At 46.9% G+C, this 16,919-nt stretch overlaps 1 protein-coding gene across 4 annotated transcripts in view; it reads right to left on the minus strand.

Annotated features, from left to right (window-relative positions):
• Positions 1-16,919, minus strand: part of RNF216 (ring finger protein 216) — a 145,377-nt gene that overhangs the window by 13,404 nt on the left and 115,054 nt on the right. For all 4 annotated transcript variants that reach the window (XR_007147903.1, XM_047839300.1, XM_047839298.1 and 1 more), the window contains exons 14-15: positions 12,497-12,594; positions 4,674-4,896 (exon numbers count right to left, since the gene is read on the minus strand). Coding sequence is in view for 3 of the 4 variants with exons in the window: in XM_047839300.1 (XP_047695256.1) it covers positions 4,674-4,896; positions 12,497-12,594 (321 nt within the window). In the remaining variant the exon portion in view is untranslated. The remainder of the gene's footprint in view (positions 1-4,673; positions 4,897-12,496; positions 12,595-16,919) is intronic.

Consider the following 16,919-nt stretch of genomic DNA (forward strand, 5'->3'; position numbering starts at 1 on the left):
GTGATGGGGGGGTGGCAGTGGGTGGCGGGGAGGAAGGCTTGCTAAGAGTCTCAGTCACAGAGCTGTGGAGTGAGAGCGATTTCTGGGTCCCTCAGCCCAATTTTCTGCCCAGTGAGGTTGTTCCTGACATGCACACACCTGGTTTCCATATACGACTCCTTGCTTTTCAAAACTGGTCGCTCCGAGGATTATGGGTAGGCCAGGAGAATGCTCTGTTGTGGCTGTCACACAGGGGCCGGCCTGTTACCGACACCTCCTCTTGTCAGGCACATTGGAGATGTTCTGCAGCAGGGGTCAAGTCTGCTGGCTGACAAGGCGTTTCCTTTGGCTTATTAAGTGCTAGTTTAAACTGTGTTTTAAAGATACTTGGATTAAGGGCTAATCTTTAACAATCAAGAGAGATCATATTAAAGTACAGATTTCTACCTTCTCTGGAGAATGTGAAGCCATGGCTAAGTAACTAGGAGTAAAATCTCACTTGGCAACAATCTGTGGGGGCCGAGGGGCAGCCTTAGATGGACGCTTATACCCTCTCCTGTTTGCCATAGTCCCCACCACACCCTACGGCCCCAGACCTGGCCCCACTTGACATTCACCAATCATTTATGTTACTATTGCCCCTGCGGTAACCTGGGTCCGTGATCCCAGCTACCTGCTGTTGGGTGTCCTATGTGTAGATCTTTCCATGTTTTTCTTCCACCATGTTTTAAAATATAGCTATATAGCATCTTATTAATGCAGTATATATTACCTGGATATTTAAGTTAAAAAAAAATGTATACATATAGCATCGCTTAAAAAATTTTTTTTTAAGTAAACTCTACCCCCAATGTGGGGCTCGAACTGAGATCAAGAGTCACATGCTCTACTGACTGAGCCAGCCAGGCGCCCCAGCATCACTTTTTATAGCTGTGTACTCTCCTAATACCAGCATCCCACTCTCGGGCTGTTCGCTGCTGTACTTAACATGTGATGAAAAAATAAAATTCTATCTTGTCTAATCCACTGCTGTTTTTGGACTTCCGTGAGTCACAGCCAAATTGATCCTTATTAACAGAGGAATGTTTATTGATTTCTTATTGAGTCATATTACTCATTACATATATATATTTTTAAGGTTTATTCATTTTTCAGAGACAGAGACACAGAGGGTGAGTGGAGGAGGGGCAGAGAGAGAGGAAGATGCAGAATCCAAAGCAAGTTCCAGGCTTTGAACTGTCAGCACAGAGCCCGACTCGGGGCCTGAATTCACGGACGGTGAGATCATGACCTGAGCCGAAGTCGGACGCTTAACCGACTGAGCCACCCAGATGCCCGTGTCATTACATTTTACTATTCATCTGTATCATATGTGTGTTACAACGATTTCCCCCAGTTTTTCATTTAACTTTATCTTTGTTTACGATGTCTTTTGCCAAAGAGGATTTAAGTAATTTTAGTCTGGCCTCGATATACCACTAAGAAGGATCTTCGCACTTAGGGGATGATAGAAGTCATTTTCTCTTGTTTTCTTGAAGTATTTCCAAATAGCCCAGTGCCCCAAAAGAGCTGCTGAAGGTTTCTCTTGCCACATGGTAGCCAGTGTGATCTTGAACACTTACATTAGGCCAAGTCACCCCCCCATGTAAGCCCTGCAGCAGCTCCCACTGTAGCTGGTGAGACACACGGCCTGGCTGTGCCTGCCTCCCTCACTTTCCTCCTCTCAGCCACCACCTGCAAGATACTCAGCCTTCTTTCTGGTCCCCAAATAGGCTGAATTCATTTGATTTCCTCCTCCTCAGGCAGGCCTCTCTGCAAATGCTGCCTCCGGGGGAGCCCGCACAGGTCACTCCACCTAAAGGCGGCCTAGCCTCCTTCTCCTGCGCTAGCCTTCTCTGTGGCATCACTCGTCAGTCCTACGTAACACCAACCACACGAAGGACTCATCTCAGACTGTAAACTCCATGATGACGGGGCTTTTCTGTTCAGACTAGTCCTGGCAACACGGAGTAGTTAAGAAAAAAAGAACGGGTGCATCTATCATTTCTCCAAGTGATCTGAAAGGATATTTTCAGGGTTGTCTGGCTGGCTCACTTGGTACAGCATGATACTCTTGATCTTGGGGTTGTGAGTTCAAGCCCTACGTTGGGGGTAGAGATTACTTAATTTCTTAATGTTTGTTTATTTTTGAGAGAGACAGGAAGAAAGAGGAAGAGGAGGGGGAGGGAGAGGGAGAGGGAGGGAGGGGGGGGGAGGGAGAGAGAGAGAGAGAGAGAGAGAGAGAGAGAGAACGAACACGAGTTGGGGAGGGGCAGAAAGAAAAGGAGACACAGAATCTGAAGCACCATCCAGGCTCTGAGCTGTCAGCACAGAGTCTGATGCAGGGCTTGAACCTATGAACCACGAGATCATGACCTGAGCCGAAGCAGGATGATTCACCCAGGCACCCCAGAGATTACTTTAAATAAGAACTTAAAAAAACCAAAACATAAAAACCAATATTTTTATCACATTAAATTCTCATTCAACGTGTTTCCGGTTTCTGTTTTGTCCTCTGGTCTAGTCTTGAGTCTACATGATTAGCGCAGCTTAGTAAAAATTAGTCTCATTAGAAGCAATTTTTCAAGGGAAAAAAACCATCCTACTGAGTTTAAATGGGAATCACAGCAAACGTCTAGATTCCGGATAGAAGTGCTGTCTTCCCTTGGAGGGGGAGGTGCGTCTCCACTCTCAGGCCGTCCTCATTGGCCCCAGGGAGAGCAGAGGAGCGGGCTAGCGCCCCCGGGGCTCCGGTGCACCTTCCTCAGGCCTTTTGTTTGCTCCACGCTTGCAGGGTTTTCACTGTTCTGCTCAGTCTTTGTGGGAGAACAACTCTTGGCCCAGATCAGCTTATCACTGATTCAGAGTTTCAAACTTAGAACTCACTTTAAGAAGTGATACAGTTTATGTGAAAACTTACTTGAGAAGAAAGCATATTTTTGCATATGTTCAAGTCTCTTCATGTCTTTCAATATAGTTTTATAGTTTTCTTCGTATTTCTTGTTGAACCTAATCTCCTAATCTCTAGGATATTTTATGACTTGTATTGCTATATAATATGAATGACAGCGAATGACATTCTGTGTATTTATTTTGTATCTAGCCATCTTTGTATGGCTATGGCCTCTAATAGCTTTCCAGTTGATTATTTTGTCTTTTCTCAGCCTTAACACGGTAGATTTAACTTTCTTCACTACATTTATTTATTTAAAAAAAAAATTTTTTTTTTCAACGTTTATTCATTTTTGGGACAGAGAGACAGAGCATGAACGGGGGAGGGGCAGAGAGAGGGAGACACAGAATCGGAAACAGGCTCCAGGCTCCGAGCCATCAGCTCAGAGCCTGACGCGGGGCTCGAACTCATGGACCGCGAGATCGTGACCTGGCTGAAGTCGGACGCTTAACCGACTGCGCCACCCAGGCGCCCCTCTTCACTACATTTAAAAGTGCTTAGAACTGTGCCTGAAACACAGTGGATGTCCAGTAAACACCAGCAATTATGTTCTCTAACTTCTGCTCTCTTAGCTAACTGAACTGACGAGCAGTTCCAAAACAAAATAGCGGTGATGGTCTTAGATTTGACGTTTGGTAATGCTTCTACGTATTTCACTATTAAAAACATGCTAAAGGACTATTCTGAAATATAGGATTTAAAAAAATCAACCTTCTATACTATTCTTTAAACCTTAAGATAGATATTTGATTTTATTACATGTCTTTTACCATCTAAAGATATCATATGGTGAAGTGTATTAATAAAGCTCTCAGTATTAAACCATCTTTTGGATTTCTGGATCAATCTCACTTGGTTATAGTTTCTATTTGCTGATATTTTACTTAGAGAATTTATTATTATTTTTTTTAATTTTTTTTTAACGTTTATTTATTTTTGAGACAGAGCATGAACGGGGGAGGGGCAGAGAGAGAGGGAGACACAGAATCTGAAACAGGCTCCAGGCTGAGCCATCAGCACAGAGCCCGACGCGGGGCTGGAACGCACGGACCATGAGATCATGACCTGAGCCGAAGTCAGACGCTCGACCGACTGAGCCACCCAGGCGCCCCGAGAATTTATTTTTATCTAAAGACAGAGCGAGTAAGCATGAGCAAGGGAGGGGGGAGGGGAGAGAATCTCAAGCAGGCTCCATACTCAGCATGGAGCCTGATGCGGGGCTCGATCCCATGACCCTGGGATCACGACCTGAGCCAAGATCAAGAGTTGGATGCTCAACTGACTGAGCCACCCAGGCGCCCCTTTATTTACAGAGTTTAAAACCTATATTAATGAGTTAGACGGATGTAATTTTCTTTTTTTAGGGTTATCTCTGTCAGGTTTTGGTATCAGCATTATGCTTTATACACAAATACGTAAAACTATCTTTACTTTTCTATGCTCTGGGATTTGTTTTAGATGGCACAGAAACATTTTATTCCCTGAAGGATTGTAAGACTCTGCCTACAAACTGGGCATGCTGCTTTCTTGAGGAGTTGCTTTTTAATTACTTTCTCATTTTTTCCCCGTGGTCATTGGTCTATGTAATTTCATATCTTTCCAGAAGTCCCAATGAGTTATGTGTATATAAAATCCCTTTTCAGTATGTCATCTTACCACGATTGCCCCCTACAAAGCAACAGGCAGCCATGCATTCACTTACGGTGGGGTCGGTCCAGAGAGAGCATCTTGAACACTCCTGGCAAGGAGCTCCCGGTGAGCGAGGATGCTGGCAGAAGTGGTCATAGCCGTTGATGGACACTCGACAGAGGTAGCACATTTGGGCGCCACAGCGGCAAGACATGCGGTTGCAGCCTTCGGATTTGATGAGGCCGGTCCCACACTTGTGGCATTTCCTGATGCGGGCTGCCGTCATTTTTTCCTCACTGAGAAGAGAACACATGAGAGGAGACAGCAGGGAAGATGACGGGAAGAGAAAAGCGCTGTGGCCACTAAGTCCGTTTTCCCACAGGGGACCGCCTAGCCCTTCTAGTGACACCTGGAGAGTGCAAAGAACCTCTGCTCTGGAGTCGATAACTACGTTCGGTTTATTAGTTATGTGACCCTGAGTAAATCCCACAGCCGCTCGGAGACTCAGTTGCTTCATTTTTAAATTAGGAAAGCCCAACTGCCTCCATCACGTTTTGAGGATTATTAGGTATGAATATCAAGTACCCTGGCACAGCACCCGGCACCAGCATTTGGAAACTGCTTATTCTGCTTGTTACAGGCCTAAAGCAGAGAAAACGCAAGGTCTTCCTAAATATGTGTTTTCTATAAACAAAGCTGGTTCACGAAGAGCCAGTGGGCCTAAACCTGAGTTGCAGAGACACCTTCGGTCTTGAATACTTAGTGTGGGGTGGGGAGACACAGGTGGGGACAATCCAGCAACCAGTTCATAACCTCTTCCTGTTGACAGGGCCCATCTCCACGTCAAAATCCCACATCCCCAGACTCCCTCGTAGCGAGGGGATCTGCATGCATAGGAGTCGATCCTGGCCAACGGAAGCTACTTCTTTCCAGAAGCACTCTACCTGATCTGGAGAGGCAGGGGACTAGAGCCGAAATGACACATCTTGGCTCTCTGCCAAGAGCTGGCGCTGGACTAGTTTCTTCCGCAGTGCAGTGTTCCTAACTCTAAAATGACACTTGCCACCTTGGCCCGTGACTGTTGATGTGTCTGTCCTCCTCTACTGAGTTGAGTTCTTCAAAGGTATTAAAAGGCACATCTACGGAGACTAGGGAAGGCAGGAAGGACTCCAAGAGTGGACAGCCCCAAAGCTGGACTTGCCCCACTGCTCTGAGCCCTCCTCTTTCTTCCAAGCGGGAACCCAGAATGGTGACCAGGGAACTGCTTCCCTGAAAAGACTCAACAGTCTGGGCAGGAGTTCTGATCTGTAGCCTCTCTCCTAACACTGAGAAAATAGCCATCTTCCTCCCAGGGCTCCCAGTGTATCTGCTAAGTAAGGGAAGCCAGGTGAGTCTGGGGGCAGGCAGGTGTTTTTAATTACTGATATCCAGAAGACTGTCATAGTTTGCTCCTTAGAAGCCAGATCATGTGCTTAAGAATAGAAAAATGAATTAGGAAGTTGGCTGCTATTCATTTAGGTCTAATTTTGAAAGGCCCCAAATGCAGGAAAGCTCCGGCTTGAAAAGAATTTAAACCCAGTTCAAGTCACAGAAGAATAAATGATTTCTAAGTGTCGCTGAATAGGAAACATCGTCAAGGAGACAAAGTTTAAATAAAGTGAATCTGTTATTGTCAACTTGATAATACAGCACACATGTTCATGAATTCAGTTACTCGGCAACTGTGAAGACATTTCTCAATGCTCCATGTTAAGACTTACAAGGTTCTGATGCAAATGTTTCCAATATAAAAACCCGTGACCAAAACACAAGTGCAATTCTCTATGCGCAAACTTTTTGTGTAAGATCACCTCCAAGGCTGCTGTGTGGCTTTGAGCTGTCATGCTCTGGTGGCCTGGGGCTGGCTGGCTTCTTCCCTGGGTAGCTGCTATGGCTATAGTGTGGGAGAGGAGTGGATGAAAGAACCAAGGTTACACAGCCCTTTCCCGAAAGCTTGGGAAGAAGGCGCACATTTATTTGCTTGCTCTGTTCCACCATGCTATCAGTCACCAAAGTAACGGTGGATATGGTATGGGAGAAAAGGCACTCCCAGACAAATGGAGGAGCACACAGAGTACGCACCGCTCAACATGGCTCTAATGTTCAAACAGCTGTTCCACACGGCAGGAAGGTCCGTTTGAGGCCTTTGTTTTTGCAATCATAAGAACAGTAAGAGGTAGGGCCAGTCCCTGTTAACTTTTCCTAAACCAAACAGAGACTGCTTTTATGGCTTGTGGTGACTTGTTCAGTAACACGAAAGTGCAAATTGGGATGAGGAGGTATCAGTTGATTCTTTTGGGATTAGAGCGATTTGGGAACTGGATTCTAAACGAGGCAGGAAACAAACATCCCCACAGGATGTGTTTCTGGGCAGGACAGGAAGAGCAGCCGGAGCTGCAGCCGTGTCTGCTGACCTTGTGCTCAAACAGGAAGGTTCACTGCCGCCTCTACAAAAATGATCTAGACGCCCCTCTACGTAACTGATCTAGACCCTACAGGTCCATGATTGGTTATTTGCGCCACTGTTGAAGTATGTTGGGAATTTGGGAGCTGTCGTCATTTTTGGTGGCACATACCATTCAAAATGTTAGATGGTTTTCCTTTGCGAATGTGCGTATGGATTTCTTTTATTGTGACAAAACGCACATAAAATTTCCATTTTAGCTATTTTAAAATCCAGAGGCATTTAGTATATCCCAATGATGTGCAACCATCACTGCTATCTAGTTCCAGGCCATTTTCATCATCCCCCCAAAAAACTCCGTACGTACGAAGCAGGTCACTCCCCGCGCCCTCCTTTCCCTGAACCCCCTCATCTGTCTCTGTCTCCAACTGACTGGTCTATTCTTCACACAGGCAAATATCCACATGTCTAAGGACCGCTCAGACACATGGAACGATGCGAGGGTGGCCTTCTGTGCCTGGCTCCTCTCACTGAGGAGGCTTCCGAGGTTGCGGCATGGATTTTCATCCTGTTCTCACGGCTGAGTAAGAATCCCATTCTATGGCGTACTGAACTCCGTTTACTGCTCATCAGTTGAAGGACATCTGGACTGTTTTCACCTTTGGCTACTGTGGATAGTGCTGCCAGGAACATTCACGTATAAGTTGGAATACCCGTCCCATCTCGTACCACTTATTATGCTGTATTTTATGATTCAGCAACAGTAAACTGCTTATAATTCCCGGAGTGTGCCCTGCCGTTGCTTATTTTTGACACTAGGCAACTGGCACAATTCCCTGGCCCTCTGGTCCGTGGAGTAAGGGCTATGCGGTGGGGAAAGGAAGTGGAAGCCCTTGGAGGACCCCCTCTCTACAGAAAGTACCACCAGATTCCTCCGGGCATCTTTGAGATTGGTGCCATCGTCGAAGACTTCAAAGGTACAGCGGTACTGATTCTCAACACATCTCCTATTGTTTCGGTTTGGCCTGTACAGATAGTGGGGCTTTGAGAACATTACTGTATTGTAGGTACTTGTATGGAGAATGTGCATTACTGTGATTCATCAGGTGCTGCCTGTAACTGTAGCTGCTGTTCCAGATGTCATTTCTTACCAGAGCAAATACACATAGCCTCTGGCAACCGGTATGTAGCTACTGATCTGAAAAACACTTTCTCTGTCTGATACGCAGAGAATACCAGAAGCAGTTGGCAAGGACCTCGATCATCTGTGGTCCAACAGGACAATACAGCGGTCTTCTATTCAAAAGACAGGCAGATAGAACCTGGGTGACCAGGAAGTAGCAGGTACTCTAGGATACATTAATATGGTAGATGAGTGCTAGGAGGCGGGAGATCAATCCCTTTAAACTACAGAGATCTGTAATCTCTACGACATGCTGGCAGTCTGGAGGTCAGGTGTGTGTATTATGCTGTTCCCTCCAAAGTCAAGCACACGGTACCTTATCTTGTATCCCCTACCATGAAGAAAGAAGTCGGACATCTGGGAGGTCTTTCTGGATTTTGGAATTAACATCTGATCACGTTTGGAATTAACGTATGATCATACTTGGATGTGCCACTCTGATCTATTTATGCTGATAAAAAAGGCTGCCAGGTTTAAGTAGGGCCCAGACCAAGAGAGGCTTTCCAGTTGTTACTGGATGCAGTGGTGCTCCAATCTAGGTCAGACCAAGACCTCAAATGGAGCCGGAGGCAGGAACTGACAGGACGTCGGGGTGGAGGTTCTGCTTTGAAAAGTAACCAGCTATTCTCTTGCTAAGAAACACTTCCTGGCCTGTGACCAAGTCCTGGAGCAGTCCCAGGGCCCGGGCCCGGGGCACTGACAGTTGGTTTACGGGGCTGGGCAGTGCTCCGTCACCAACTGCGGGTGGAACACATGACCTGAGAAAGTCCCAATGCAAGAAGTTATCTGTGTAAGTGCTTTGTGTCATGTTTGTGAACTAGGGCCTTCTGCTTACACATTCGCGTGCGCACACACACACAGGCACAGTGAGCACTTACGGAAGATTTACGGGGCCAGAATCACGCTAGGCACTTGAGCACTTTCATCTCCATGAGAGGCAGACACAAGTATGCTCTGTACCATACAAATGAAGAAACCGAGGCACAGAATGATTAAGAAATTTGTTCAAGGTTCTTAACTACTGCTATCCAGCGAGCACTCAATAAATCTGTACTGACTTCATCAAGAAGACATCCTTCTTAGGGGTAAAAGCCCAGATGGCAACAACAGAAAACTTTGGCTTCTCCCAGTCCAAACCAGACGTAACTTGTCCACAGTAATCAGAACAAATTTTGGGGGGAGATGGCTCATAAACTGGCTGAAAGACAACTCCAAAGGAGAAATTTAGAATGTTCTTGGCAATAGCACAACTACTAGACTAAGTATATAGCCTGACAAGATGATTACTTTCAAGAAAGAGTAATTTTTGACATGTTCATCACTTTAAGGCCATGCCACTGGTCAGCTGGTGGCCGCTCTGAATTATAAACGCTGACAGACAGGATTTGAGGAATCAACGCTAGACTTTTCTAGTTGGAGTTGCATCTGTGGTATCATGTTAGTTTTCTTTCATTGCCATAGACGTAATCACACCTGGGGATAAGGGCCATGCTTCTGCCCACTACAGTCTACCCTCTGGCCTCCAGATTCATAGCCATCCTACACCCTTACAACCACCTCAAACCAAGACCCCAAAGGTCTCATCCACCATAGCATCAGCTCTAAGATGCAAAGCTCACCGTCTAAATCAAGTTCAGGTGAAGACAAGACATGATTTTGGGACACACTTCTGCTGAGATGGCTGAGGGGGGGTGATGCCTGAGTTTCTTGGAAGCTCCTGGGTCTGACTGAAGGGATCCGAAGAGTCCCTCCCTCGAGCCTTTATGTGACTGAAGACTCCGACGTTTGGCACACTTCCTTGGTTTTCTCTCCAGGAGCATGTGTTTTCTGATGATGAACATCTTGATTTTGGGGTCTTTTTTTAAAAAAAAAAATTTTTTTTTTTAATGTTTATTTATTTTTGAGACAGAGAGAGACAGAGCATGAACGGGGGAGGGTCAGAGAGAGAGAGACACACAGAATGTGAAACAGGCTCTAGGCTCTGAGCTGTCAGCACAGAGCCCGACGCGGGGCTCGAACTCACGGACCGCGAGATCATGACCTGAGCCCAAGTCGGACGCTTAACCGACCGGGCCACCCAGGCGCCCCGATTTTGGGGTCTTTTGTCACCTGGACGGGATGGGAATTTCAGAAAGAATCAAATCCTGTTTCTGACCCCCGATCTCTCCTTCTGCTTGCACTTTCCTCTCTCCAGGGCTCGCCCTGTGGGTCCTCTCAGCTCCATGTCCAGACGCGTGGTCTTCACCCTCTGCTTTCGGCACGACCGCAGGGAAGCTGGCTGAGCCTCTTGCCACTGACGCAAGCACACGTTCCGCCCTGACTTCTGAGTCCTCACCAGCAGGCCTTTACGGCCAAAGGGACGCAAGAGGTCTGTTCACTGAAGTTTCAAGTATTCTCCAGGACAATTCTGGTTTTGTCCACAGTGCTCCTCACTTGCTTCTGAGCCCTCAAGGGTGAGGTTTCTGAAGTCCGTATTTCTACCACTTGAAGGCAGTCTAGGCTTTTTTTCTATCGTGCTTTGCAAGATGCCTCCAGCCTGTATCCATCGGCCGATTCCAAACCCACTCGCACACTTCTATGTATCTGTTATAGCCGCACTCTACTTCCGGCCCCCAAATCCGTGTCAGTTTTCTACTGCTGCTGTGACAAGGCATGACACGTTATTAGCTCAGTGTAACACAACTGCATTATTTTGTAGTTCGGTAGGGCAGAAGTCCAGCACGGGTCTCCTCAGAAGAACACCAAGGTGTCACTGGGCTAGGTCACCTACTCCAGGACAGAATCTGTTTGCTGTTCACGTGGGCTGTCGGCGGATTCCTTCTTTGGGGCGGCAGGGCGGAGCTCCTGTTTTCTTACTGGCTGCACACTGAAGGTTGCTCCCTGCTTCTAGAAACGGCCACGTTCCTTGGCTCAAGGCCACCTTCCTCCATCTCCAAAGTCGGAGGCAGGAGGTGGAGTCTTTTCACATCTCTCCAAGTCTGTCACTACACCTCTATCTGACCACAGAAAAGCTTTCTGCTTTCAAGGAGCCCTGGGATTAGACTGGGCTCACCTGGATAATCCACGATCATCTCCCCACCTCAAGGTCCATAACCTTAATCACATCTGGAAAATCCCTCTCGCCATGCGACAGGTTCCAGAGATTAGGGCAGGGCCATCTCTGGGGGTCATCATTCTGTCCACCAAATTTGTGGTAAAGAACACAGTTGGAAAACCGTTTGTTTAGATTTAAAACCCTGCTATGCACCACTTACTACCTGAGTGGCCATGTGCAAGTTACTTGGGCTCTGTGCCTTAGTTGTATCATTCAGTAAAATGAGGATAATACCACCTACCTGTGGTAGAAACTCGGAGACTGTTAACTGCCCCAAACAGTCATGTCCTACTTCATTTTCTTGGTAACAAAACCCACTCTTCACCCTTCAAATTTAAGTTGGACATAAAATCACCCAGCTAGACATTATATATGGTGTCTGCTGTGAAGCTAGGTGGTGGCCATGTGACTCAGTCTAGACCAACAGGGCAGGAGCAGAAGTCACACACACACACGCGTGCACCTTACAACTTAAAAGCTGCCTGCCTGGCAGCTTGTCTCTTTCTCCTCTGCTGTGGCCTGGAGTGCAAATGTGGCCGCAACCCCGCCACAACCATGCAGATGAGAATACCACCTTAGGGAATGGTGAAGCAATGTGATAAAGGAACCTGGTCTCTGAATGACCTCATGGGATAGATCTGTGTGGCAAGACTGGACTATTATATGAGAGAGAAGTGGACTTCTGTATTAGTTAACTCAATGTATTTAATGAGTTAATATCTGTAAAGTGCTCAGCTACACAGGGAGTGCTAAAGAGTCCCGGTGCTGATTATTAACTGACTGCATTATATTGCATTCTGGAGGCTGTAATTCTGCTTAGTGTCTCAGGCTACCAGTATCCTATAGGAAACAGGGATATAAGCAACATTAGTGCAATCTAATCCAGCTAAAATGTGTTACTACTTATTTATTCAGATTACACGGAGAAGAGGAACTAACATTACTGAATTCGCACGTGCTGGGCATTTACTGTATCACATCTGACGCCAGGACCAGCTCCATGAGGCTCAAGAGGTGAGGAACCGGAGGGAGGTGAGGTCACTTCCTGAGATCACTCTATACTGGGGTGGCCTGAGAGCCTACTCTTCACACGATCCTCACTGTCCCCTGACAAAGGGCAGGCTGATGGGGGGGGCGGAGGGCCCGTCGTAAGCCCCCCGGAACGAGGTCACTCACATAGACGTTCGGTACTTGATGTCATCTTTCTCTGCCAGCTCTTCACAGGTGAGGCCATTGTGCTCCTTCCAGAGTCCCTGGCACTTCCTACAGGTTTCCTGGGGATAAAGGAGAGACACAAAGACAGCTCCTGGTGAGGACACACCACACAAGTTTCTGTTCTACAACAGGAAATGCGAAACGAGCTTCACGTGGCTTGAGTTCTTTCTGAGGATGATTTCTAAAGACATTTCTCAACGGAAAAGGTAAGAACCATTAGGAGAAAGCACGGCGAAAATTTCTTTTCCTTAGATTAAAAAAACAAAAAAAGTGTCCCCCCATCACCCGAATTGTGTAAGGCCTTCTACAGTGTCAGGAGTCACCTGAAAAACAACAACGACAAACAAAAACCACAGCAGACAGACTTATGTGAAATCGGGTTTTTACAAATAAAATCCCGGCAGCTGCCTCAGCGCAGGGCCTGTTTGGGTCTCAGAGGTTTCCGTAATCCCTACGCCCAGGGTTCCAGTGCTGCTCTGGCAAAGGAATACTTCTGCTGAACTGATGAAAGGTCTGGATTAGGATCACTAGGGATCCTGAATTAAGGGAGATACTCCCTCAGTCATCCCTCACTCACAAATACAAATATCAACCTCCACAGCTTAGCCTCATTGATAAAGGTGAATTTTAAAAAATTACTACTTTTTACTCTAGGAGGCTTTATAGTTTACAAAATACTCATCTGTGTCAGAAACAATCTCACATCTATAACAAGAATTTAAAGAAACATTAATCCAATTACATTTCCATCAAGTGGAAATTACAGCCTTACATGTACAACAGGAGAAGATGGTACTGTCCCCAGCTTTAACTGAGGACCCCATCCAGTTTGGGGGTGGGGCGGGGGCGGTGGTGGTGAAGGCTTGAGGAAATGGAGCCTGACTTCTGACAGATGAGTCAAGGGTAGCAAAGAACACCATTCTAGACAGAGAATAGAAAGAGAATACTCTGGCAGGTGAGGCTGGGCAAGTCTGGTTCCTGTGGTTGGACCGAAGAGAGGAAAAACAGGCTGGGAGAAGCCTGCAGGGACCGGTCTGCGTAGACGTGACCATCAGTTTGACCTCTGTCCTAAGAGTACCAGGAAGGCACCAAAAGGTATCAAGCATGGAAGCAACGTGGTCAGGTTTGTGGTTTAAAAGATCTCTGTGTGTGGAAAACACACTGGAGAGAGGAAAGAGTGGACATGCCGAAAGACCCAACACAGAGCCCGAGAAGGCCCAGAACAAGGAGGTAGGTGAGGATGGGAAGGGATGTTGACTGACTGGAGAGAAATTCAGGAAGGTGTCAAGGATGAGGTCTTAGTTTCCGGTTTGTACAACCCAAGACAGAGATGGAGCTTGGCAACAATGGAAAGGGTCTGGCTTGGCCTTTTGTGGGACCCCACCGGCAATGTCAGGCAGTGAGCTGGGTGTAAATGTTCAGCATTTGGGAGTGGCTGGGCTAGAGGTCGCCAGGAGACACACTAGATTTTATCTTTAAAATTTTTTTAAATGTTTATTTATTTTTGAGACAGAGACAGAGTGTGAGCAGGGGAAGGGCAGAGAGAGAGGGAGACACAGAATCAGAAGCAGGCTGCAGGCTCTGAGCTGTCAGCACAGAGCCCGACGCAGGGCTTGAACCCACAAACAGCGAGATCATGACCTGAGCCAAAGTCAGACGCTTAACCGAATGAACCACTCAGGTGCCCTTAGATTATATCTTGATGTCAATTCTAGAAACATCTCCCACTGCTGTACTCCCCACTTACTACTGAATTTTCTCCAACACATACTGCTCAAATGAATCAACAAGGCAGAGAACAGTATGTACAGTACAGACATGGTACATAACAAAGGTGGTGGGGGGAGAATATAGCGACACATCAAGTCAACCTGAAGAGTTACCTAAGAAATTGGGAGCACCGATTGTCCCAAGTGGCTGGAAGGCAGGGGTGAAGACTTCTTACTGCAGGCTCTTTCACCCTTTTTTTTTTTTCTTTCAACGTTGTTTTTTTTTTTAAATTTATTTTTGGGACAGAGAGAGACAGAGCATGGACGGGGGAGGAGCAGAGAGAGAGGGAGACACAGAATCGGAAACAGGCTCCAGGCTCCGAGCCATCAGCCCAGAGCCTGACGCGGGGCTCGAACTCACGGACCGCGAGATCGTGACCTGGCTGAAGTCGGACGCTTAACCAACTGCGCCACCCAGGCGCCCCTCTTTTCACCTTTTGAATCTTATACCATATAAATGTACTGTCTAATAAAAAAATGAGTAGCATTTAAAAAGAGACAGAGAGTGAAATGAAGTGGGCTGCTCGGGGAGCTGAGAACGTGGACGGCCCCTTTGGTAGATGTTGTAAACGGGCTCCAATCAGTGGAAGGGGGTGGGTGGAGGTAGAGAGGAGCTGATCAGAAATTCAGTATTACACACCACTGCTTCTAAGGGGTGCAGTGTTCTCTGTTCCCCTACCTACATTCCCCGCCAGTGAACAAAGGCTAAATCGGTAATGACTTAATTACTAAACACCAAAATGCAAAGCAGCCCCAAACCCATTTTTAAAAGACCTTGTGCCTGACTATTCTGGGAAACTGAAGGATAAACAACAGCTGGAGAATAGATGAGCTGGTATCTGGATCCTAACCTTCAAAACAATACTAACCTAGCCACCCACCAGGAACAACAGCTTGACAACAATGTGCGGCCTTTAGACAGCGCTTTTCAGCATTCTCGGTGATGCAGTTATTAATTCATGGGACCTTCTTTGTAAGGAAGAACCCATTTTCTAGGTGAGACACTGTCCGTGAGAGCAAGATGGCCTGGCCAAATGGAGTCCGTCGTGAACGGTCATACACATGATAGGACACCACCACCACTCACTTCTAAAAGCACAGCGGTTCTCCTGCAGCTTCAGAGGCGGATTTCCTGCCACGGCGCTTCTCACTGAAGGGCCCAGGGTTCCCAGAGGATAAAACTGAAATGTCTTTGGAAGAGACTAGCGAGGCATTGAAACCCACAATTAAAATAAGGCGAGAGAAAAGCAGTTTGGGTAGATTTAACATTTGGAGCTGTGTTGTTTCTTTAAAATGTATCTTCTCTTCTAAACACAACATGTATTTCACCGAATAGTAATTCTCTCCTCTCAAGCGCGGCTCGGCTTCGTTCTCAGACTCGACAAATGCTTAAACAATATTAGGCAGGAGAAATATTCTCGATCGCTTCTAACACAAGGATAATTATGTTCTTCAAAGTGAGGTTAATGAGAACGTCCCAAGGACCATTGTGGAAAGCAGAGTATTCTGCCATGTTAACTTTAAAACTCGAAGGACAAGCGTATCCTGGCTATCAAATCTAACCGGAGACCATGCTCTCCATCACCTGCGTGCATTTTCATATCAGGAGGAAAAGGTGACTTCATCATCCCAATATAACAAAGAAGGTGGCTCCTTCCTTCTGAACGAGGAGGGCACCCAAACACCGATGCAGTCAGTAAGGACTGCTATTCCATCTGTGTTCTTCACGGCCTCGGAGAGATTTCTGGTTAAGTTTTCTGTTGCCCTTTCGTCCTCAAGATGCATCAACCTGTTCTGACTACTCACTGAGGCCTCAACTCTGCTATACAAAGAAAACACTCCAGAGCCTCCCTTCAACCACTTTCTGCTGCTTCAGTAATGTTTTATGGGCAAGGCAGAAGATTAAGCTTGGTTTCAGATGACCCTGTCAGGGAGCTGAGAGTTCGTCAACACAAACAGCTTCCTCAAAGAGCAGCCAACACTGTCCCTGGTCGTCACCTCGTCTACGCACAGCAAGGCTTCCTGATGCTGGCAAAGAACCCGAGAGAAGAGAAGACCAAGAGTCCAAGTCACTAGACCCTGCCTTTGTCACTCGCTGCCCTCCAGGCCTCTTCGGAAGTTGCCCGGCTCTCCGTGTACCTTGCATCTCACTGGTGGGCCTTCCAGCCTGGTCCAGAAAGTGGAATACAGCAGAAACTGCTCACTTATTTTTAAATGGTTGTCCAGTGAAACTTCTAGATCTACCCTCCAGAGTAGAGAAGTTGCTGACCCAGATACGGAGCATTAGGCTGTGGCCAATTCAAACAGAATCCTTGCATCTCAAGCTGCTTTGCTATCTCAGGCACTCCCAAAAATGCTGGGTCTGGAAATTCCCAAACCACACCCCCCTTTTCTTTTTTAAATGTTTGTTTATTTTTGAGAGAGAGAGAGACAGAGAGACAGAGTGTGAGTGGGGGAGGAGCAGGGAGAGAGGGAGACACAGAATCCGAAGCAGCTCCAGGCTCCGAGCTGTCAGCACAGAGCCCGACGCGGGGCTTGAACCCACAAACTGTGAGATCATGACCTGAGTTGAAGTCGGACGCTCAACCAACTGACCCACCCAGGCACCCCACTCC

This window comes from Prionailurus viverrinus, chromosome E3 (assembly GCF_022837055.1).
Source record: "Prionailurus viverrinus isolate Anna chromosome E3, UM_Priviv_1.0, whole genome shotgun sequence".
In the NCBI taxonomy this organism is placed as follows: Eukaryota; Metazoa; Chordata; class Mammalia; order Carnivora; family Felidae; genus Prionailurus; species Prionailurus viverrinus.